The sequence below is a fragment of the Ovis canadensis genome, chromosome 14 (assembly GCF_042477335.2).
Source record: "Ovis canadensis isolate MfBH-ARS-UI-01 breed Bighorn chromosome 14, ARS-UI_OviCan_v2, whole genome shotgun sequence".
Classification (NCBI taxonomy): domain Eukaryota; kingdom Metazoa; phylum Chordata; class Mammalia; order Artiodactyla; family Bovidae; genus Ovis; species Ovis canadensis.
Genome location: NC_091258.1, coordinates 24,029,743 through 24,053,910, shown reverse-complemented (window position 1 = coordinate 24,053,910; position 24,168 = coordinate 24,029,743). Strand labels below are relative to the sequence as shown.

The 24,168-nt window shown below is 52.9% G+C and overlaps 2 protein-coding genes across 6 annotated transcripts in view; one reads left to right on the top strand and one right to left on the bottom strand.

The window, feature by feature from the left end:
* Positions 1-5,576: 5,576 nt before the first annotated feature.
* KLHL36 (kelch like family member 36) lies at positions 5,577-21,804 on the bottom strand. 3 transcript variants are annotated; one of them, XM_069549654.1, is made up of 6 exons: positions 21,617-21,756; positions 21,208-21,314; positions 19,113-19,191; positions 13,380-14,453; positions 11,714-11,871; positions 5,577-10,838 (listed from the first exon to the last, which is right to left on the bottom strand). In XM_069549654.1, the coding sequence occupies exons 3-6, from the start codon at positions 19,173-19,175 to the stop codon at positions 10,283-10,285; spliced, it is 1,851 nt and encodes a 616-aa protein (XP_069405755.1). In that variant the 5' UTR covers positions 19,176-19,191; positions 21,208-21,314; positions 21,617-21,756; the 3' UTR covers positions 5,577-10,282. The 3 variants fall into 3 exon arrangements, with proteins under 3 accessions (XP_069405755.1, XP_069405754.1, XP_069405753.1); XM_069549653.1 differs by having other exon boundaries at positions 20,699-21,314; positions 21,617-21,746; XM_069549652.1 differs by lacking the exon at positions 21,208-21,314 and having other exon boundaries at positions 21,617-21,804.
* COTL1 (coactosin like F-actin binding protein 1) overlaps positions 19,923-24,168 on the top strand; it is a 64,162-nt gene continuing 59,916 nt past the window's right edge. Inside the window, exons 1-2 of one of the 3 annotated variants that reach the window (XM_069549658.1) lie at positions 19,951-19,984; positions 20,851-20,975. The gene's annotated coding sequence lies outside the window, so the exon portion shown is untranslated. Of the gene's footprint in view, positions 19,985-20,850; positions 20,976-21,837; positions 22,029-24,168 lie in introns of those variants that run through there. The other 2 variants (XM_069549657.1, XM_069549656.1) reach the window with 2 other exon arrangements.

The following is a 24,168-nucleotide window of genomic DNA, read 5'->3' as shown; positions in this document are numbered from 1 at the left end:
CTATGAATCGCAGCACACCAGGCCTCCCTGTCCATCACCAACTCCCGGAGTTCACTCAGACTCGCGTCCATCGAGTCAGTGATGCCATCCAGCCATCTCATCCTCGGTCGTCCCCTTCTCTTGCCCTCAATCCTTCCCAGCATCAAAGTCTTTTCCAATGAGTCAACTCTTCGTATGAGGTGGACAAAGTACTGGAGTTTCAGCTTTAGCATCATTCCTTCCAAAGAAATCCCAGGGTTGATCTTCAGAATGGACTGGTTGGATCTCTTTGCAGTCCAAGGGACTCTCAAGGGTCTTCTCCAATACCACAGTTCAAAAGCATCAATTCTTCGGCGCTCAGCCTTCTTCACAGTCCAACTCTCACATCCATACATGACTACTGGAAAAACCATAGCCTTGACTAGATGGACCTTAATTGGCAAAGTAATGTCTCTGCTTTTGAATATACTATCTAGGTTGGTCATAACTTTTCTTCCAAGGAGCAAGCGTCTTTTAATTTTATGGCTGCAGTCACCATCTGCAGTGATTTTGGAGCCCCTCAAAATAAAGTCTGACACTGTTTCTACTGTTTCCCCATCTATTTCCCATGAAGTGATGGGACCAGATGCCGTGATCGTTTTCTGAATGTTGAGCTTTAAGCCGACTTTTTCACTCTCCTCTTTCACTTTCATCAAGAGGTTTTTTTAGTTCCTCTTCACTTTCTGCCATAAGGGTGGTGTCATCTGCATATCTACGTCCAACCGTTTGCGACCCCATGGACCATAGCCTGCCGGGCTCCTCTGTCCATGGGATTCTCCAGGCAAGGATACTGGAATGGGTTACCATGCTCTTCTCCAGGGGATCTTCCTGACTCAGGGATGGAACCTGGGTCTCCTGTATTGCAGGCAGACTCTTTACCATCTGAGCCACCAGGGAAGGGTCCTAACCAAAGTTAGGTAGGTGTCTTTAATGGGACTTTCAGAGGCTATAATATACGAATGTAGCCTGCTGTGAGTCTCCAAGAGGAAGATCTCACTTTAGAGTTCCCTGAACATTTCCTGACCAGACCTCCTCTGGGGCAGCCGCATAGGAGATAAGGGTGAGGCAGGTCACGCTCTCAGGGACAGCTCATCCACAGTATAAGGAACTGAGACTTAAGAGATAAAATCTCTTGTCCAGGTGGCGTGTTTCAGAGTGAAAGCAAAAAACCACATTCCTGAAGCACAGCCCTGCGCTCCGTCCATGTGGCCGAGGTGAGATCCAGTCCCTGTTCTAAAAGCAGGACACACCAAGCACAGCCTTGTCTGAGGCTAATTAGTTAGGAAGATCAGACTGGAATCCTGGTCTCTTGAATTTCAGTCTGGAACAAAAAAAGAACAACAAAAAAAGAAAGCCCGCAGCATTGAGGCACTTAGAACTGCAGACAAGAGTGATATTTTTAGTGCCTTTAGGTGACCCCTGGGAAGATGAATCACTGCTATGGCACGCCTGGTCAAAAGATTCCACTTAAGCCAAGCATGAAGTCCCAGCACCAGCGGATGCTGGAGACGATTCAAAGGGTCGGGCCACACCCTAGGACTTCCTGCCTCCCATCAACAGGAAGTGCACAGACGAGGATCACTTTCCCTGGGATGAAGCAGGTATGTGGCCCTGCAGAGGTTTGCTCAGAGACCTCGCCAGACTTCTCAAGCCTAAGTCTTTGGCTACCCCTGTGCTGAGTTGGACTCTAACCAGAGGGACGCCCCATAGTTCAGGTTTGGTCAGTGCAAACCGGGCACAGCTGTTGGAGATCTGGCAGACTCGTAGCTCAGGAAAGCCTGCGGGGGCAGAAAGGAGACAAAACCGTCTAGAGAGTAGTGATCCTCAGTCAAGCTTGCCTTAGACTCCCTAAGTAATTGTTAGTTGCTCAGTCGCGCCTGACTCTTTGCAACCCCATGGACTGCGGCCCACCAGGATCCTCCGTCCATGAGATTTTCCAGGCAAGGATATTGGAGTGGGTTGCCATTTCCTTCTCCCAGGGGATCTTCCCAACCCAGGGATCGAACCTGGGTCTCCTGCACTACAGGCAGATTCCTTTTTACTGACTGAGCTACAAGGAAGCCCCTTAGACTTCCTAGGAGGGTTCATGAAAACACACATTGCTGGGCTCCACCCCAGGAGTGGCTGAGTCAGTGGATCTGGGATGGGGCCTGAGAATCTGCGTTCCCAAGTTTCCTGGGATGCAGATGCTGCTGATCCAAGAACCACTATTTGAGGACTGCTGCTCTAGAGCGCCCTCTGAAGGATACCCCGAGGTGTGCACACAGAATTGCTCCCTTGGCAGGCCTGAAATCAAGGCTACTTTTTTTTTTTAATGCTACCCTTTTTAAAAAAAAATTCTTTTTAAAAGAATGCTTACCCTTTAAAGGGGCTTCCCTGGTGGCTCAGAGGTGAAAGCATCTGCCTGGAACGCGGGAGACCTGGGTTCGATCCCTGGGTCGGGAAGATTCCCTGGAGAAGGAAATAGCAGTCCACTCCAGTACTCTTGCCTGGAGAATCCCATAGAGGGAGGAGCCTGGTAGGCTACAGTCCATGGGGTCGCAGAGTCGGACGCGACTGAGCGACTTCACTTACCCTTTTAAAAATATTATTTATTTATTTCTTGCTGCACTGGGTCTTCGCTGCTGCACAGGTTTTCTCTAGTTCCATGGAGTTAGTCTCAGATGTGGTGCTCCAGCTCCTCATTGTAGAACTCAGGCTCTAGGGCTTGCAGGCTCAGTAGTTGTGGCGCACTGGCTTAGTGGCCCCGTGGCATGTGGAATCCTCCCAGATCAGAGACAGAAACTGTGTCTCCTGCACTGGGAGCTCGGAGACTTAACCACTGGACTACCAGGGAAGTCCTATTCTTACTTTTTTAGAACCCCAATTTTAGAACCCAAGGACGGGGGTTTCTAGTCTGAATCTCAACCTGTAGTTATTTGGGAGACCAATACAGAAAACTCAGAGAATGGGGTGAATTACTTACTATTTTCATTTTTTAATTAAAATATTTATTTATTTATTTGGCTATGCTGGGTCTTTGTTGCAGCATGTCAACTCTTAGTTGAAGCATGGAAACTTCTTAGTTGCCGCTTGTGGGATGTAGCTCCCTGACCAGGGATCGAACCTGCATTAGGAGCTCAGAGTCTTGGCCACTGGATTGCCAGAAAAGTCTCTGGGGTAAAGTATTGCTTTGATATTTTAAACAAATGTGCTGAGATATAATTCATACATCATACAATTCAATGACTTTTCATACAGTCACAGACATGTGGAACCACAAACACTGTCAATTTTAGGGTATCTTCATCACCACAGAAGAAACCCATATCCTTTAACTCCTGCACCCCTGTCTCCTCTCATCACACCCCTCCCCTAGCCCTAAGCAAACACTAACCCACTTTCTGTCTCTGAGTTTGCCTGTTTGACCACTGCCTGTAAACGGATCACACGATGTGGTGTTCTTTGTGCCTGGCTTCTCCAACTCAGCATAGTATTTTCAAGGTTTCGTCCATGCTGTCACCAGTGTCGAGCTTCATTCCTGTTCGTGGTTGAGTAATATTCCATTTTCTGGTATTTCCATCCCAGCAGTGCCTTCTGGGGGCATAACATCCCATGCAGGGAATGTACATGGTGGCCATTTTCAAGCAGTTGAAAGAGCTGGGTGTGAGCTGGCCAACTTAGGTTAAAATCGAGCTCCAGGAGTAGCAGGTGCCTCTGGGGTTCAACATGGACCTTCTGCCCTCCTCTGATTCTGCTTCAGGGCTGGCCGCACGCTGACAGGATGCCCCTGCGTCACACATGGTGCTTCTTTCTGCCCCAGGGAAGGAGGGTGGGAGCTCTCTGAACAGCTGGCTCTGTGAGCAGGGCAGCCCTGGATGGATGTCACCAGGGCCTCTGGGAGCGCTCACCCTCCTTCCTTGGGCAGATGTGTGATGACACACGGGCTGCTGTGGGACTTTCCAATTCATTGATGCCCCTTGAAAAAGGTGCCATCTGTCACCCCTCAACCTCCAACCTAGGGCATCTTTGCTTTTGCCCCCATGTAGGATCTTAATTCCCCGACCAGGGATCAAGCCCATGACCCCTGCACGGGGAGTTCAGAGTCTTGACCATGGGACTACCAGGGGAGTCCACGGGGGCCACTTGTGATGCCCTCAAGGAGCAGGATATGGCAGCCATGTGGCTGTTGCTAGTCACACCTGGGGTACTTGCTCTGGGAGACTTTGGCTTCCATATAAGAAACGTGGTAAAGAAAGACCTGGAGACAGAGAAGGCAGATTTTTGGTGGCTCAGATAGTAAAGAATCTGCCTGCAATGCAGGAGATACGGGTTTGATCCCTGGGTTGGGAAGATCCCGTGAAGAAGGAAATGGCAACCCATTCCAGGATTCTCGCCTGGTGAATTTCATGGACAGAGGAGCCTGGTGGGCTACAGTCCACGGGGTTGCAAAGAGTCTGCCAAGACTGAGCGACTAACCCTACTGCTTTGGGGGAGAGAGAGAGACCAGTGGGATCGGGGGAGCAGAGCAGAAGGAAAAAAATGAGTGGGGAGGGGCCCCAGCTGTCTCAGGCCCTGACATGTAGTGAGTCTCGGGGAGCTCCTATCTGGCTGTGACTGAGACCCAGGAGAGTGCTATTTCCATCAGCCCAGTCAACCCTCAGATTCGTCACCAAAAATAACTGCTATGGCTTTAAGCCACAGCTTGGGGTGACTCACTACTCAGCCATAGTTAAAGCACCCTGTGAGCAGCTTTTCCTCCTTCCTGGTCTCGCTGGGCTTCCTGGGCCATGAGACCAGCTCCCAAGGTCAGCCACCTGCCTCCAAGTCCTTGTCTAAGGTTCTCTTTCTGTTCAAGAGGACCCAAATGGATGTGGACCTTCTGGGGAGGAGAGGTAGTTCAATGTGGGTAATATAATTAGTCCGAGCTTTGGGTGCTTCATCTGGAAAATGGGAGGCGTCTCATTTCTAACCTAAGATTCTTCTGGAAGTTAAAGAATCCAGGAGAATTTACCATCTGTTAGTTGTATTCCATCTGGGGCAGCTTAGTGGCTCAGAGGCAAATCTGAGGCAGGTTCTTCCCACCATTCTCCCAAAGCTGAATTACCAAAGGCTCAAGGAGGCAACCACGGTGTTGGCTTGGCTGCTTGCTGGTGGAGGCTTTGAAACCCCTGCAGGGCATCAGAGCTATCTTTCTGCCTCTTCTTGGGCCCTCAAGGCGGTAAAGCAACTCTGTTCTTACAGAAATGCTACTGTATCTTTCTGATAAAGATAACCCATTGCTTGTTTTTCTTTTCTAATCAGATTATCCCAACTGACACAAATTTAAGCAAATAGTTTCATTTCAGGTCACAGGACTTAGGGCTGTCATCAAGAAACTGAATGAAACTTCCGGTAAAATACAGTAATTAGGAGCATAGTGAGAGCTGACTGGGAATGCCCTTGCCTCCCATGACACCGAAAGGCAGTCTGGTTAATTTCCAAATTATATTTGGGCTCAACATGCAAAGGGGCTCTTTTTCATTTGGGCAGAGAAAATAGGACTGAAGATTACAACAATAACCACACAAGACTAGGGCTTTAATTATAAAATAAGCCATACCCTAGCAGGCAAATCATTTTTAATGTGTTTCAAGAATTGAATACTTTATGGAGTTACAAACAGAAGGAGAAAAAAAATTCAACATGCAGGAAATTAACAAGAGATAAGAAACAGAAAAGCTTTGGGTGTCATACAGTTACAATACAAAAGCAACAAATGAAAAAAATAGCACACATGATAACCAGCTTCAGTAGCATTAGTAGCCAGAACATACCCAGTGAATTACCAATACTTAATCATCAAAGATCTAATTCTGCAAGGGAGCCGGTGGTAATGATGGATTTCAGTTGATCCAAAGGACTTTTTCCTTCCATCACAAGCAAACCTGTAAAGACGGCTCCAATAACTTGGAAAAGTAGAGTTCCTTTTCTCAAAGAAAACTGACACAGGAAGGTTTTTGTCCTCCGGCCCCCCTCCCCCAAATCTGTACATTCATTGATTCTTCTAAGGCAACCAAAATACAATTTCTTGAGACCACCAAACTGAACACCCTGCAAAGCCACAAATTCTGCCCATGTAGAAAGGAAAAAAAAAAAAAAAGATGAGCAATCTCCAAAACTCTGTAAAGTGCAGGATGGTTTAGGTTACAGCTTTTGTTGGATTTCATGTTAATGTGTCTTTATAAAAGAAAGGGTGGACAAACAAGAGTGACTCGAGACCCAGCCAGGCCCTGTGTTGAAAAATGACCCATACTGGAAAGGTGACAGATGGATCGACCCTCAGGGATCTTTTCAACTCTGCACACTCTGCTGCGGTAGGAGCTTTGGAAGAAATGTTCAACGTCTCAGGGTGTTGGCGCATCCTCATCACACACCACTGCCCTTTTGCTCAGCTGGGGGCCCAAGACAGTCACACTCCTGGGCCATGTGTGACATCATACAACTCAAAAGCACGGATCAGATCGCAGCCATGGCAGAGCGTCATGGCCATGGAGGTGGCTATGACAAGACTCTGGTGCTGATCTCGGGGGGCATTGTGGTGGGGAGATGGAAAATGAAAACCCCAGCAGGCAACTACAAAACGGTTATTAGCAAATGGTATCAAAAAGTATCAAAACATTTCAAAAAACTTTAAAAACTGCCAGGCTTGGCGGACACAGGGGATGGGCTCTCCGAGCACCTGGAGAGCGGCCCAACATTCCAGAGGCTTATCCTGGAGGCCAGGGACACGGCCCCTTCCCTTCTGCAGATGCTCAGAATCCATGGAGACAGCAAGGATGTCCACGTCACAGGGCTGGAACTACCCCTCCAGGTTTGGGAACAGGGGTCTCGAATTCTAACCAGAAGACCTGAGAGCCAGAAGCTCAGTGAGATGCTGGCCAAGGCGCATGCATGGAGGAAAGGGTAAGAGGAGGAGGAGGCTGCTAGGTCTACAAGGGGTGGGGGTGGAGTCCTTCACTTCCCACATGGCTGCCTGTCACCCAGAGGTCCCTGCTGGCTTAGAGGCCAGGCCCTTAACTCACCTGAACTCAAGAGTGGGACCCTAGACCTGCAAGGGACGCCACTTCCCTTGGGCATCTGGGTTGCCATCCAACACTGAACAAACACCCTTTAGGGTTGACTCCTGCAGTTCCCACTAAGTCACCATGTGGCCAACTTATGATTTAAGGGGCAAAGGGAAGGGCATTCAGAATAGAAATACACACATGAGGTTTTCTGCTCAGATTAAGACCTAGAAAGACGTAGACCTACCACCTGGCAGTCTAGATTTCTAAAAGCAGGAGGATGTTAGAAATACAGATTGAGCCATACACACAAGCAAGGTGCTAAGATAATCTCTGTATATTTTAAACAGCAGACAGACCACTGTAAGTAACAAAGACTCTTCACCTTTACTACTCTGCTTTCTTTCTGTCATTACACTAACGTCTTAAGCAAACAGGGTTCCAACTTGGGTGAGGATCAAATTCAAAACCTACCACTCATATGAAGTTAAAACTCTAGTTCTTTAAAAGAAAAAAAAACAAAAACAGAACCTGAATAAAAGCCCATCATTCTGAAAGATCAAAATAAGACAATCAAGGTGTTGTCAAAGTTCAAGGCGAATAGCTGGGAGTGCTGACAACACAATGGGGAAAGCTGCCATCTCAACGTGGCGGCCAGGAGACCCCAAGCCTTTGTCACTGCAGCTGGAAATCATTACTGTGATTCTGCAGTTCAAAGGGCCACCTGCTAAGTGTGCCCCAAAGCTCTGCCCACCTGGGTTAGACAGTTTTCTTCTAGTTTTAGTTGGCTTGCACAGCACACTGATTTCCACCTTAAAAGCGCAGACAGAAGGAACCTGCCACAATCTCACCACTGCGCTCTCCCGCACCCAGGCAGGCACTGGCCCCGGGTGACAAAGCTCCTCTCCATGGAGCCCGAGGAGCTCGGAAAAACCTTTCTTAGAACAGTGGAGCCACCATTAACTATTTGAAGTGGGTCTACAAGAAGAAATTTTCCTCATCGACCCTACCTTTAAAAGAATACTCACACCTCAATCATATCAGATTCTAAGGTGCACAGATCACAAACATCCTTCATAGCATAGCGGCAAGAGAGACATCAAGGCACGAGAAAATCTGAATAGAAGCCAGCAGCACAACCTTATTGTCAAAAGCACAACAGCTAGCTTAGGCTAAAAATTCACAGCTGTCTTCCTGAGGTCAAAGCCTTCCTGCTCCTCACAGCAAGGATGGTCTTTCTATGTGCTCAGCCAAATCTGCCCTGGATTCTGGCTGAATGACCGCCTCTTTGCTCATGACCTGGGCTGAGCTGGGGAGAACAGACCACGGGTTCTGTGCCTCTCAGGGAACAATGAAACCTGCCTTGGAACAGGAGGAAGGCAAGCTCTCCCACAGTTGGCAGGAGTGCCATAACATGGATTCCGGGGAGGGCTGGATTAAGTTTGAGATGAAAGAAGGATTGCAGCTTCAATGCAGTTTGGAGGTGCAGGGTTGATGGAGAGTTAACAGGTGACACAGGACTTCTCAGAGCCTTTAATACACTGAAATGTTGTATTAAGGAGCTCCAAGAAGGTGGACAGTTTTTTGGTTTGATTATTTGCATGCCTTGCAAAACCTCTCAGGGGTTTGTAAGCCTTTAGCAACTTCCATAGGCTAAACATGCAGACAGGTCACCCATCTCTTGAGAGGCGGCGGTCATTTGGGTACCAAGTTTTCAACTCTCAGCTGGCTCTCAGCTCTCCTGGTCACTATGGAAACAGACCAACCAAAACCACAGTGAACCTTCAAGAGAAGGGGAAGGAAGGGCCATAAAGAGACAGAAAAAAAGGAAAAGGAGAAAGAAGTTCACTGAGCTTCTTATTCTAATGCCAATGTTAACGATAAATCACGAGGCCTTCTGGTCTCTGCAGTAAGATCTCTGCCACAGCAGGATCACTAATGCCTCCGCTGGCTGGTGATTAAAACCCGCTCCACACCTATTGTCCTGGCATGACAGGTGGCTTGGGCAGGAGTCTCGAACGCTCCTTAAAGGGCACATGCTGCTGCTGTCAGTTCTGGCAACTGCGGGACCAGCGGGGGTGGTGGCACATCTCAGGAGGAGGTGCGGAACCCACCATCACAGCTCATGCAGACTGGGGGACCTCGACCCCTGGGAGGAGGCCTGGCCAGGGTCACACCCGTCCTTGAGGAGGTGGGCAGCAGCTCGAGACTTGCTGGAGTGTGCCCCCAGCACAGGGCTACCTGGTGACGGCAGGGTGGGGTAGGATCTGGCGCCGGAGTTGGGGAGATGCTCCGACAGCCTTCTCTGGTCGGGGTCCCTGGGCCCTCCCTCGTGTGGGAGCCTCCTGGGGTGTCTCAGAGCAGGGGTCATGGAACACAACGGCACATTCCACCTCCCTTCTTTCCTGAGTGATAACTGGAGATTGGCAGGGCTCAGTACATCAGTAATCTAAGAATCAGTGGCTTCCAGAAGAGACAGTAAAAAGACCAAAGCACAAATTACAGAATAACGCTTATCAAGAGCCTCGTGCCCACATTCCTTTCTCCCTTGACTACCTGTTCCCTTTGGGAATTTGAGACAATGACCAACTGGGAGAAACGGCCACCTGAGGAAGAAAGCCCAGTGGGGAGACCTCCCTGGTGAGAGGTCCCACGCCTCACCTGACTGCCTGGGTTGCTGGTGACCCTCGGTCACTCTCCAGGAGTCTCTGTGCCCTGCCTGTAAAAAACCACCTCACCAGTGATTCCCAAGTGTGGCTGATGCTCAGTCATTCCAAGGACAGTAGTTTTCAGCCTCCCTCTCGGCCCCCTTCAGAATCGCTAATTCTGAGGTGGGGCCCAGGAACCGAGTGTTTGAAAAGTTCAGCCAGGTTTGGGGAGGAGTGGACTACGGGGCCTGCACTGTCGCACCGGAGCCCTTCATTCCACTACAGAAACTTCTGCGTCACTCTTGCCCTGGCTGCTCTCAGTGGGATGGTCGGGGGGTGGGGGGGCACCCACAGGGGTTGGTAACTTGGGAAGAAGCCCCGCACAGATGCAGGGACCACTCTTGCCTGGGCCCCAGGTTAATTACTCAAGCAAGATGGTATGTCAAGTCATATAGAATATTTAATTGGTTACTGTGATACCATAGAAATACCAAGAATCATAAAAGTAAAAAAAAAAAAAAAAGCTGCTAGGTCGTACATAATGGTGTCGGGGTTCTCCCGGTGGCTGCTGGTCTGTCGGCACGCCAGGGGTCACTGGCCACGGTCCTGAGGCCTCTTGCCCTTGCCCTTCTTCTTCTTGTCCTCCAGCCGCGGCTTCAGGGCGCACACGCAGGCGGACACGCCGGCGATGGCCTTGGGTAGCTCGGTGCCCTCACTCCACTTGTCCTTGTCACGGTCATAGACCTGCACGGTCTTGGAGAAAGCCGTGTTCTCCCAGCTGTAGCCCCCCAGGATGTAGATGCGGCCCTCCCACACAGCCACGCCAGACTCGCTGTTGGCGTGCAGCAGGGGCGCCACACGCGTCCACTGGTTGCACTGCGGGCTGTAGGCCTCCACGCCCAGCACGTCGAAGCGCTCCATGGACTCCAGGCTGTCGTCGCTGCCACCGATGGAGTAGATGCTGTCCCCCAGGCTGCACATGCTGTGCCAGCCGCGTGCCGTGCTCATGGGCCGCCGCTCCTCCCACACGTCCGTCCGGTGGTCATAGCACAGCAGGTTCTTGCGGTAGGGGCCGATCTGGTAGTCGTGGCCCCCGGAGATGTACACAAAGTCCTTGTAGATGGTGCCCGCGTGGCCATAGGTGAACCTGCGGACGGACAGAGGGAGAGAGGACGCTCAGGGCTTGCCTAGGACAAGGTCAAGATTTCCACAGTCGGCTTCCTCATCCACGGTCATCTGGTTCTGGGTGATAAACTACGTGGGTTACAATCCACCCTGCTAGTTATTTTGGGGATCAAGGGACTCAACTCATCACGTGAAGTACGAGGCCCAGGCTGGCACATGGTCATCAGTAGCTACTACCGTGACTGTCTACTCATCTTTTCACAGGTGTCCAGGTAGGGCTTCCCAGGTAGCTCAGTGGAGGCGCTGGGATTCACACCCAGACGCTCACCCCATGCCCCCCTCTAACGTCCAGGGACAAAGTCCCCTAGACACTCAGACATGTTCCACAGCAAGCCTGCTTCAGAGGGTGCACCTGCAGGTTCGATCGCAGGGGGCTGGTCAGATAAACAACAGGCCCTTCTGCTAAGCCTGTGATGCTAATCGCAGTGAACGGACATCTGGACAGGGTGGGACAGCCATCACGCCCCCTTCACAGACGAAGCAGCAGAGACAGCATGGGGTGGGGACACCCGTTCAAGTCAGATGGAGCACAGACAACCCCCACCCTCTGAACTCCTCCTGCCCGAAGCTGAGAGGTTTTCAGTGAGTCTCTCACCCCCTGAACCCAGCACCCACTCCCTGGAACCCAGGCAGTGAGGCAACTTGGCAATGGAGCACTCGGGCAGCCCAGAACAGGCGCCCCGACACGCCGGCACTACGCCCTCTGCCCCTCGCGCTGTCATTCACAAGCCAGGAGACTGCCTGGAATCGGAGGCCAAGAAACCCAGACAGGCAGGTGGGCTCAACGGCCACCCCGGAGCCTCAGCGTCTGTAGCTCTGCCCCCACACCCCAATCACCTTGGCAGGCCGGCTACGTAGGACCAGGAGTCGGTCTTTGGGCTGTAGGTCTCTACCGAGGAGAGCGCTCCGTTCTCGTTTCGGCCGCCGACGGCCACCAGCATGTCCTCGATGGAGGCCAGGTAGAAATCCACACGGCGCTGGTTCATGGAGGCCACCTGTGGAGGCGACACACCTGTACTTCCCCATTCCCAAACCTGGGTCAGCATCAACACCCAGCACTATGTCCCCAGCATGCTCCATGAAGACACAGCCGGGTGAGGCAGCGGCCACCTGAGTCTGGGGAAGGGAGCCAAACTGGAAGAAGAAAGGGGGGCCCTTTGGGTGGGACCCTCAAGAGCTCATGAATCCCCATGAGGGGCACGGAGAATTCACTTCCCCAAACCTGTCTGGCCACACATGCACTAGAATTCTGCAGGACACACGGGTCCCAGCCACTGATGGATTAGTTTCCTAAAAAAGAAGTTCACCTTTCCCCTTGCCCCCCACAATCATATATTTTAAAAATTAGTACTGATTGCCATCTGTGTTGGCGAGCAGAAAGTGGCACTCAGCAGGAAATTAACAACAGGAGACCCAAGCTTCTTTTTTCTTTTTTAAAGAAAAGCAAGACATTCGAATGAACACGGACCCACAGCAGCCTATATGATTAGGCTGCCACCGCTATGAAGGTCTGGAGGCCAGTCTTCAAGGCTGGGAGCCCCCTTCTTGTGGCAAGACTTGCAAAGTTGTTGGTTTTAGATTTTTGAGAATAAAATAGAAAAGTCATCTGAGTCCCTTCTGAACCTTGAGCTCAGGAAACCGCCAAGTTAGGTCAGGAGACTGAGATGTGAGTATAAAGACTGGGACAGACTCTCGTGGGTGGCGCTGTGGTTCTGGGGAGGAAAGGAGCACAACCCCGACCCCTCAACAATGTGAGCTACAACCACAACCCTGGGAGGTCAACGTCCCCTTACCCGTTTCCAGAGAGAGAAGCTAAGATTTGGAGCGGGTGTGGAACCAGCCTGAAACTCTCAGCTACAACTTGCCAAGCTGGGCCGTGAACCTGGGTCTGATACCAAGACCCAAGCCCTTCCCAGCATTAGCCACCACACCTTCCAAGGGGCCATGGCTCCTACGAGGCATGAGCCTTTGCAGCCTCCCTGAAGCACCTCCAAACCTGTCCCAAAGAGGAGCTTGGTGGAGACTCCGAGACGTGGGGAGGCTGTCAGAAGTATGGGTCAAGTATCCAGACCAGTGCCATCCAGGATGGTAGCCACTAGCCTCATGCGGCTATTCACACTCACGTTTAAATCCGTGAAGACGAAATAAAACTGAAAACTCAGTTCTTCAGTCCCATGGACCACACTTCAAGCCCTCAACTGCCACACGTGGCCGGTGGCTACCGCTGGATGGCAGAGCCACAGAAGTGCTCTGCGGGTGCAGAGTTCTATGGGGCAGCGGTGCTCTAGGCGTGGCCCATCCCTGCAGAAGGTGGCCAGTCAGCCCTCACTGCCTCTAACCAGGCAGGGGGCCGTGATGGAGCTCGTCACTTTATCATCACACCTAGTTCAGAAGCAGGACGGCTGTCCAGGCCTCAGAGAAGGGGGTGAGGGGGCAGTCAAGACTAAGATTAAGAAGATTGAAAGTCCTCAAGAGTAAAGAAATAATCTGGCTTTAATCTCACCTTGATCCACTGTTTACAGCGGGGGTCATACCTATAAAGGAGATTGGAGGCCGCATCCCCTCCGTTGTCCCGTGAGAAGCTGCCGCCGGCGATGAAGATGAACCCCCCCAGCACGGCGACGCAGTGGTGGCTCCGCCGGGCTGGCAGGGGCGTCTCTTTGACCCACTGCTCACTCTGGGCATCCAGGTAACAGGTGTCATCGCTGAGCTCCAGACACCGCTCGGAGACCTCGCCGCCCACGAAGAGCAGGCACTCCTGGGTGGTGCGGAGGGCCGTGCGCTTGGTCTGCATGACGGGCTGGGCCGCCAGGCTGTTGTGGTAGCGCACGGCCTCCTCGATGAAGCCCTCGCAGTTGGCCTCGCGCGGCAGCAGCGAGCACACGGCGGGCTTGACGCGGTGCAGCAGGTCGTTCTTGGGGATAAGCGGGAAGTGGATGTTCTCCAGCACCTGATAAGCGTGGGCCTCGCGCTCAGGCTGCTGCGTCAGCCACTGCAGGGCGGCCTGCAGCAGGTCGTGTTCGCACTCCCGCTGCACCTCGCTGCTGCCCAGGTAGGCGCACAGCTTCTGCATGGAGATGTTCTGCAGGAAGGCGGGCGTGAAGGACAGTGTGCCGAAGCGGCTGAGGATGAAGCCGTCGATGAAGGCGTCCAGCCGCTTGAGGCTGTAGATGGAGGCCAGCTCCTGCAGGTACAGGTAGTTGTCCTCGCTCACCTCCTGCTCCAGGTACTCGCAGCAGAAGTCCACTGCAGTCCAGATCTGCAGCAGGTGGGCCGTCTCCAGCACGTAGTCGATGTTGCCACCATCCAGCACCAGCTCCCCGCCGTACAGGAAGTCCACCACGGCCTTGAGCCCGATGTAGGAGGCGCCGATCAGCTCCACCTCCTTCTGGAAGGCCTCGCGCATGCCCAGGGTGAACATGGAGTTGAAGTAGTCACTGCACACGGCCAGCAGGTTGCGGTGGGCCGGCAGGCGCTGCTCGTCGGCCACCAGGACCACGTCGCAGAAGAGGCCGCGCAGGCGCTGCTCGTTCAGCCGCTGCAGCACCGTGCCCGAGTGCTCAGCCCAGCGGTACACCTGCAGTGGCGAGAGCGCCTGTCAGGAGGGGAGGGGGCCCCGGACCCACCTAGCACTACCCGACCAGCATTTAACACACAGCAGAACGAGAATGGGAAATAAAGTGCCAGAGTACCTTGCAGAAATTGGGGGGGGGATGGGGGTGGTGTGTGTGTGTGTGTGTCTGTGTCTGTGTGTGGCTATATATTTGTACTGGACTTCCCTGGTGGCTGAAATGGTAATGAATCTGCCTGCAATGCAGGAGACCAGGGTTTGATCCCTGAGTCAGGAAGATCCCCTGGAGGAGGGCATGGCAACCCACTTCAGTATTCTTGCCTGGAGAATCCCATGGGCAGAGGAGCCTGGTGGGCTACAGTCCATGGGGTCGCAAAGAGTCAGACATGACTGAGCAACTTTTAGTTCCATTCCTTTACAAATAAAATTTACTCAATCTTTCTTTTTTCCTTTCATCTCCTGCCCCTCTCCTCCTCTATAGACAGAATTCCCCAAAGTGTTCTTCATTCCCTCCTTTCCCGTCTCTGTGTCCTTCTCAGCAAGTGTGCGTCATGGCAGAGGTCTGCAAACGCTGTCCTGTGGGGAGGGTGAAGTTATGTGGGGCGGAGCCTCTCCAGTGGGACAGGAGTCGGTGGAGCCCCAGCTCCGCAGCCTCTGAGGCTCAAGCAGCCTCTGAGCCTCTGTTCCGGGTCTCATAAGTGAGGCTGAGTGTGTTTATCACCCAGGTTTGTGGGGGTCATGAGACAGAACCTGGCACAGAGCTGGCCCCATGGGAGCGGCAGCAGAGTCACCTGCTGGGCCCCTCAGTCCCCACAGAGGCGCAGTGCTGACACCTAGGCCACAGAGACCATCCAGCAAGGTCATGGGGCCCAGAGACTAACGTGCCTGGGCAATCTTACTTTCAGAAGCACGGCCTCAGCAGTCAGGGCCAGGGTTAAAAGAAACGTATGTAAACTGCAGGAACACTGTGCTACACACCGCCCTGGACACGTGACTGCATGCTCTTGTTCGAGCATCATGGGAACCCTCCAAGGGAGCGTCAATTATATTTCCAGATGAGGGAAAGTCAGGCTCAGAGAGACTACATCTGTCCAAAATCCCACAGTGACTGAGAGGCAGGGCTGGGATTTGAACCTATATCTGATTCCAGAGCCCAAACCTTTAATCACCATGCTACACAGGAATTAACAAATCAATTGATAGGAATAATTAATAGGAGTTAATTCAATACATTCAGGTTAGTGGACATTGATTGACTGTTGTCTGCCTGCCCTGGGCTTTTAAAGACACAAAGAGAACTCAGAATTTACATAACAGTTTCTAAATCCTGGATGGAGTAATCAGGATATTTCACACTGCTCTATTTACTCCCTATAAAAACAACAAGATGATTCAACATATGAGAAAACAGACCATTCAGAAACATCAGCAGGGTGATTCAAGGGTGACTGGGAAAAAGGGCTGGGCATTAAGTCTGGTGTGTGGGAGGTGGGGGTGGTGAGGCTGGGCAGGTGCAAGCAGCTGGCTGACTTGCACACAGGTCCCTAGAGGTTACTTCTCAACATGTGTTCTAAGGCAGGGGCTTAGTTTCTCCTTCCCTTCCAAATCTGCTCTCTACCACCTCCAATGCACCAGTAATGGGCCACTTTATTTCCCTGTGGTCCTTCCCGTCCAGCCAGTTCCAACATCCATGGCTCCATCCACATGAGTCTCAGGCAACATCCTCACATTCTGAGGACACCATGCAGCCAATCCCTACAGCTCCCTTCTCTTCCAAGTCCACAGAGCCAGGCTCGTCTGCCTAACATTACAGGGTGGCTTCTTGGAGGTCCACACATGGATATTTCTGCCTATTCTGGTTATCCAGAGAGCGCTGGGCTAGCCTGGTTTTGGCTTATAACTGAGCAGGAAAGGTCTGGGCTCCAGCATAAGCTGTCTTGGGGCCCCTCTTGGGTGCAGACTGAAGTAAGGAAATAAAAAGGCAACACAGGAGCGGGCTATCAAGTGACAGTGAAGGTTAGTGTCCTTGAGAAGCAATTGAGGGGCCTCAGGCGGGCTCTGAGCCCACCCTGGTCTCCTGGTTGCTTCCAAGCTGGCGGGGGCACTGGCACTATCACAGTTAAATAGGGGTACAAAGGCCCCTAGCTGCGGTGTGAAAAGGAAATAGCCCTGGGGAGGGGCAAGGGTAGGGAGAACCCCGGAGGAGAGCTGCCATGGGGCCATCTGCGGCAGGCAGCCAGGGCAGACGGCTTCACTGCTTCTACAGCTGAGCCTCCAGGCTAGGTGGGCTCATTTAGTTCTTCACCTGGGTCTCCACCACAGCCTGTTTCCAGATGTTTAGTGTAGCAGCAGAGACAAGAACTAAAAACAGACAACCGTGACTTCCCGACTTTAAAGGGTCATCAGTAACGAGCTGCAGCACTTCACATAACTTAGAAACTCTGGCCTTCGACTTTCTCCCATGACGTGAACACTGTTCATTCCTCCATTTATTTTAGCACCTTCATCAAAGGCAAGGCAAGGTGAAGAAACACAGGCACTCAGGGTCTAATGCTGGGCAAACAGGAGCAGGTAAGGGGTTGTTGCTGTTTAGTTGTGAGGTCGTGTCCGACTCTGCAACCCCATAGACTGTAGCCCGCCAGGCTCCTCTGTCCATGGGATATTCCAGGCAAGAGTACTAGAACAGGTGGCCATTTCCTCCTCCAGGGATCTTCCCAACCCAGGGATTATACCTGTGTCTCCTGAACTGGGAGGTGGACTCTCTGCCGCTGAGCCTCCAGGGAGCCTGAGGTATGGGGTACTTGATACTAAAAGAGGATCCAGGGACTTCCCTGGGGGCCCAGTGGTTAGGACTCCTCGCTCCCACTGCATGGGGTGTGGGCTCAATCTCTGGGCGGGGGACTAAGGCCCCACAGCCACGTGGCACAGCCAAAATAAACAAATAAACATTGGAGAATAAGGAACTCAGCGTCAAACTGGAGCGGCACATTTTAGAGTAGATGAATGAGCAGTGTCTCAGATCTCCACTGATCTGAGGCAGGCAAGGTGAGCCGCCACAAGCAGTAATTGGGGTGGCCCTCCGAGGCAGCGCAACGAGAGCAAGGAGCAGGCACACACACCCACCCCTGACTCCACTCATGCAAGTTCAAGGGCAGGTGAAGCTGCTGAAAGCTGGGGGAGTGGCTCTCCCGACTGCAGGGACCTGGAGGGGTCTGGTAATGTTCTTTTCAACTTATCCAGGTTCTGGCCACACGGGTGTGATCAATGTCTAGAAACTCAAGGGCATGTTATGATTTGGGCACTTGGTAAATATGAAATGTTAGGAACATAAATACAACGAACCAAGGGATAGAGAAGCCTATTCCTGAAAGCTTCAATTCAAAGAGAAACAGGCTCAGAATCTGGCTTGAAGGGACAAAGGTTTCTGGCGCTGTCGAACTTAGAAAGCTACGCTGTCTCGGCAGCCAAGCTCCGAAACAAAGCCCCTTTGAGGCAGCAGTGAGACCTTTCTGGGTTTTCACAGCAGATAAAGCCAGGCTTGCCAAGAGCCTTCTCAGTCGGCTCAAATGGAAACAGGAGAGTTCTCAGGGGGATCAGCCTCCCCTGAAAATTACACCCCATGTTTCCTTTTCACACATCTGTTGAACCTCACTCCTCTTTTTGTCCTCATCTATAATTTGCTCGCAGCTCCCTTTATCTAAAATGGTATTTCTTCATCTTTCTTCCTTTGTCTGCTTTTAAAATATTTTTTCCCTACTAGCTTGCTATGTCATTTAAACACACAATATACAGTCTATATATCTGGGCACGTATTATATGTACTTTGAAAGAGTAAATTCTTTCCACACCCTCAAGAACACATTGCAGTTCCTTGTGAGCAATGTCAGCTCCATGGAGAATGCATGATATAGTCCAACCATGACATTTAATCGTCAAAAAAGGAGACTTTTAAAGAAAAGGACACTATTGATATTTATAAAGAGACAGGTATAAATGGGGACTGTCCCACAAACTGGTCCCCTGAACCTTATCTACAGCGGCTGTGGGGTCAAGGGCCACTCGAAGTCACCTGAGGAGTCTGCTAAAGGTTACAGATTACCAGGTCCTGCTCCCAGACTTGAACTTAGCAGGTCTGGGGTGGGGCTGGGTACATGTACTTCCAATGAGACACCTGTCCCCTCCCCCTTCCCAAGACGAGTCTGATGCAGTCAGCGTGACACAGGTAGGTAGCAGCGCCCTGGGGGCCCACCCTCCCTCACTCCTAGGGTCCCAGAAAGTCACGACCAGGAAAGGCTCTGGCCCTTCACATCAGGTATGCCAAGTGCTGCCCCCACTATAAGGCTGGGGGCTGGCTTCTTGACAGACATCTTTGGAGCCTCAGGTGGAAACAGTAATCCCATGTCATCCACCCTGTCCTGTACACCTCTCAGGGTCGAGGTGCAGGATAAAGGAGTCCAGTTGTGTTTCTAACATCCACCACTCCCTTCAACCCCCACTCTCTCTGATTTTATGATTTTTCCACTCCTTGCCTGTGCCACCTCTAGTCATCGTTAAGGAGATTAACACCAATGCCAAGAATAGAAAATCAGCCTGTACAATGAGAATGAGCTTGTTAGAAAACCCTCACGCTTCTTGGGCAATCGGCACAGTGACCCGTTCACAGACCTTTGAGGACTCGCTGATCTTGTACGGCCGAGACACTCGCGTCTGCCGGCTCCCCTCCATCATAAACGAGATCGCAGCCCTATGACAAGAACGGGGTTTCTGAGCATGTAGTATTAACTCGAGGTCATTCACAAATCGCAGGCTCTGCTGGCAGGTGTCAGTGACAGCAAGAGCGAAGGGAGGGGAGAGAGAGAGAACACTGTACTTCCAAGCACTCTGTCATGCCAAGTGCTGAAAACATTCGGGTGTTAAAATCAGACAGAACATGTAGGAAGTGTTCCCTTCTCACCTAAACTCCCACCACGTCTTGTCGCTAAGCTCACCTACAAACACCTACCTTTGGATGTTTGATCAGAAGGATGTCTTTCCAATAGATCAAGACCACAATATCAACAGTTGTCATTTTAGAACCCAGACTATGACCCTGGGACTACGTTAAGGGACTGACACCTGCTATCACATTAAACTTCCATCCGGCTTGACCAAGCTGATGTCACTTAACCCATTTCACAGATGAAGATGTTGAGGTCAAGGTCACAAAGCTAGTGAACGGCTGGGAATCAAACCTGAATCTGTTCAGCTTCAAAACTGGACAGACACGGGCCCTTGAATGGGGCCTAGGCTTTGAGAGTCTCATCCTTGTAAAATTTCGTGACATTCAGGATATGGTTCAGTGATGACTGCCAAGTATAAAATATGTTCTGGACACAGGCACTGTCTTGTTTTCTTTCTCACTGATTTAAGCCCCACAACATCACCAGGAGGCCAGCACTATTATTACCCTCAGTTTACAGAGGAGGAAGCTGTCATAGGGAGGGGAAGGAACTTGCTCAGCTTCACACTCAGGAAGCAGCAAGAGTCAGGATTCCAAGGTAAGGAGGCTTGCACGCTCTCAACCCCTAGGCTACTCCACCTGGCCATTAAACAAACACCCACAGGCAGGAAACCTCCGTGAGAGAATGGGGGGAGGGGATGGGGGTGTGCCCTGCCTGGAACATCCAAGATAAACTTGAACCAGCAATTTAACCTTTCTACACAGAGTCTATGGCAAGGGCTGGTGTACCCACACCATGACAGGCTTCTTCCAGTTTTGGAAATGTCAATAACTCACTAAGAGCACAGAGCCGGGCTCCGCGGGACCTCGGAGGATGGGAGCACACGGAAGAAGGATTAAACCAGCAACATGGGCACAAGTCATATACTGGGACAGAAGGTTTACAGAGGGATCTATCCCCTGCTATCCGAGTTGAGAAGAGTCAGCTTTTGCTATTAAGTAACAGTGAGACAAGGAGTCCAGCGCTGTTAAGATAATCAGGGAAGACAAGAGGGGGCTCCAGTGATGCGGGGGAGTAGGGGGTGGGGGCGATCCCGGTGCAGTCCACCCTGCCAGTTTCCTGGGGGGAAGGAAGGGATAACTAGATTTCTCTCAGCAAATCAGCAACTTTGTGACAAAGACCAGCTGTAGCCCTCCCCCCAATCCTTCCTGACTGCCCCTACGGTGCTGGGGGCTCAGAGACGGAAGGGAAGGACACCAGCATCCATCCTACACTTCATCCCTGACTTCCTTGTTTCACCCTCACCCTCACCCTCTGAGACAGGTGTCAGCGCCGCTCCTGATGCCCAGGCTCAGGTGGCCGTGGAGCCTGCCCAAGGTCACCCGCAGCAGACGGTCTCCACCACCCGAGGCAGCCAGCCAGGTCTCAGGTCTGCCTTCAGTGCTAAAAGCTTTGTTTTCTAGGCCAACGTTTCTAGAGAGAGTTCTCCCCGTGCGGAGGCTCCCTTTTGTCTGCGGGCAAGCGGTTCGGGGGCCCAGCTGGTCCAGGAGTGTGGATGTCAGGTGCCTCCTGTGCTTTCTGCAAGCAGGTGAGGGGTCAAGGCCATCCGCAGGGACGGTGGCGATACCCAGTAAGGCGCTGAGAGGTCTTTTACTAAACACGGAACGGTTTAGTAACGCCACGTCCGGGCGGCCGGCAGGTCCCCAGGGAGCCCGGGTTTCAGCCCCTGAAACCTGCCGGACCGCGGCGCTCGGGGGGTGGGGAAAACCGCGTCGTGGAGGTGGAGGTGGAGGTGGACCCGGACGGCCGCCCGCACTCACCGGTCCCGGCTCTCGGCGGACGCCGCCGTGGCTTCCTCGGACCCGACACCGCTAGGCGGAACCGCCGGCACAACAGCCGCCCGGGCGGGCTCGCGCCGGCCTCGAGGCTGAGGAGGGCGCGGAGCGGGTTGGCGCCCGGGGAGGGCGCCGGCGGCGGGACGCGGGGACGCTCGCCCACCTGGGCCGCGCGCCGCCGCGCAGGCCGCACCCGTCCCACCTGCGGGGGCGGCGGCCCCCTCCCCAGCCCCGCGGTCCTCACCGGCGCTCCGCCGAGCACAAAGGGCTCCCGCGGGCGGAACCGCGGCGCCGGCGACCCTCCCGAAGCAGGCCCGCCCCCCGCCCCGGCCCCCGGACGGCGCGCGGCTTCCGCCCCGGCCCGCGCAGGAGCGGGGCGCGCGCGCAGGCCCACCTGGGAGGGCGCGCTACTGGCGCGGCGCAGGGACCCCCGGCGGCGGGGCCGAGCGGGCTGGGCGGCGGGGCCGGAGCGCCGGAGCCCGCGGGCCGGCCGGGAGCGCGGCCATGGCTCCGCCAGGAAGTGCGAGGCCGAGGGCGGAGGCGCGCGCGGCCAATGGCGGCGTCCGGGAGCGGGTGGGCGCAGGCGGCGCGGGGGCGGGGCCTGCGCGGGGCGGGGCCTGCGCCGGGGGCGGGGCCTGCGCGGGTCCGGGCCTGCGTGGGGTCCTCGCGCACTCCTCGGCCCGCACACATCCTCGACCCGGGGACTCGCTCGCGGCCCCGGCGGGCCACTCGAGTCAAGCATCGCGACCTGCTTCCTGGGTGTCGACCGCCGTCCCAGGCGCAGGGACAAGGCGTGGACCAGACAGGCGAGATCCCGGGCCTGGGGGACCTGAGTGCTGGGAGGGGGCATCGCGGGGGAACCTTTGCACCTTCACCCTCTTCCAGCCTTACTTCGGCCGGCCCCATTGCTTTCACTTACACCGAGGCCTTCGCTGCCCCCCTGTGTTAAAGTCACCATTCCTCTCTTCACTACCAAACAGCTCTGTGCTTGCTGCTGCTGCTGCTAAGTCGCTTCAGTCGTGTCCGACTCTGTGCGACCCCGTAGACGGCCGCCCACCAGGCTCCCCCGACCCTGGGATTCTCCAGGCAAGAATACTGGAGTGGGTTGCCATTTCTTTCTCCAGTGCATGAAAGTGAAAAGTGAAAGTGAAGTCTCTCAGTTGTGTCCGACTCCTAGCGACCCCATGGACTGCAGCCTTCCAGGCTTCTCTGCCCATGGGATTTTCCAGGCAAGAGTACTGGAGTGGGTTGCCATTGCCTTCTCTGAGCTCTGTGCTTACCTCCGTCTAATTCTTCTCAATCAGTCCTTGTTCATTTGACTTACTCTTCTCTCTCCCCACCTGGAAACCTGCTGAGGCAGGGTTTGCTGCCAGCCCCAAGGCTGGCACCTGGTAGCCTCTTAACTACATATTTGAGGAATAAATGAGCTTTAACCACTACGGATCTATCATTGTCTAACTTACACTACAGCCTGAATGAACCTTGGAAACATTATTCTAAGTGAAAGACACAGAAGAACGGGTATTGTATGAGTCCATTTATATGAAATGTCCAGAACAGGCAAATCCATAGAGATGGAAAGGAAATTAGTGGTTACTCAGGGCTGGGATCAGAGAAGGCAATGGCACCCCACTCCAGTACTCTTGCCTGGAAAATCCCATGAACGGAGGAGCCTGGAAGGCTGCAGTCCATGGGGTTGCTGAGGGTCGGACACGACTGAGCAACTTCGCTTTCACTTTTCACTTTCATGCATTGGAGAAGGAAATGGCCACCTACTCCAGTGTTCTTGCCTGGAGAATCCCAGGGACAGGGGAGCCTGGTGGGCTGCCATCTATGTAGCAGTAGCAGGGCTGGGATGTTGAGGGAAATGGTGTGGCTGTTAAGGGATGATTTTGGGCAGGAGTGTGATAAAAATATTCTGAAATTCGGTCATAATGATGATTGCACAACTCTGAATAGATGAAAAACCACTGAATTGTACAGTTAGAAAGGGTGGATTTGGGATTTCCCCAGCGGTCCAGTGGTTAGGACACGGCACTTTCATTGCCATGGAGCAGGTTTGATTCTTGGTTGGTGAGCTAAGATCCCACAGGCCGCAGAGCACAAACAAAATTTAAAAAATAAATAAAAACTAAGGAAGTACTCAGTATCAAAAGGGACAAGCACAAAAGGGAAAACATTACCCAGTCGAGGAGAACAGCTGTCAGTACCTAAGTGTAGAGCAGCCCTGTGTTTTTTGCATGCCTGTGTTCTTCACAGATGCATGCATGTGATTCTGTGTGGTGCAGGCCCTTTGGAGAGGTGTCAGTGAACTGCCAGCCCTGTCCCAAGAACAGCTGGGCCTGGGGTGGGGGGCGGGTGGGAGGGATAGGGAGGGAGGTGGTGTTGGGAATGGGGTGAGGCCTAGGAGAACTGCTCCTTGCAGCTGCAGCCCTAGCTCCCCAGGGAGCCTTCAGGTCCCTGAGTCTCTTGGAGGAGGAGGGAAGGAGGAGGGAGGCGGCTCTCTAAACACTCTTCTCACCAGAGGTTTGTCCTTGGCCCAGCTTTCCTCCCAAAGGCTGAGTAATCTAGAAAAATTGCAGCCCAGCATAAGTGAGCCACCCTGGATCACGTCTGCAAGTGGAGTTCTTGGCTCTGTCCCTCCAGTAAATTTGTAACTGTTTAGATTGGAGGGTAAGAAGCAATAGACCAGTAAATGGGTGAAGCCACAGAGGTTTGCTGCCCAGGCCTTGGTCGTCCCTAATCTCAGATTAAAAGAGAAAAGACTTTCTTTCCCTCAGTTGGCATTTCTGCTTTCTGCTTCCTTCTCCACAAAACTTGCCTCCCCAGCTGTGCCTGGATTTGGGCCCTGGCTTGGTGCCAACTGGACCAGCTGCACCATGTGCCTCCATTTCCCACCTCCAAATGGGATAGCCTTTGTTCCTTTTGTGGTGTTGACAAATTAAT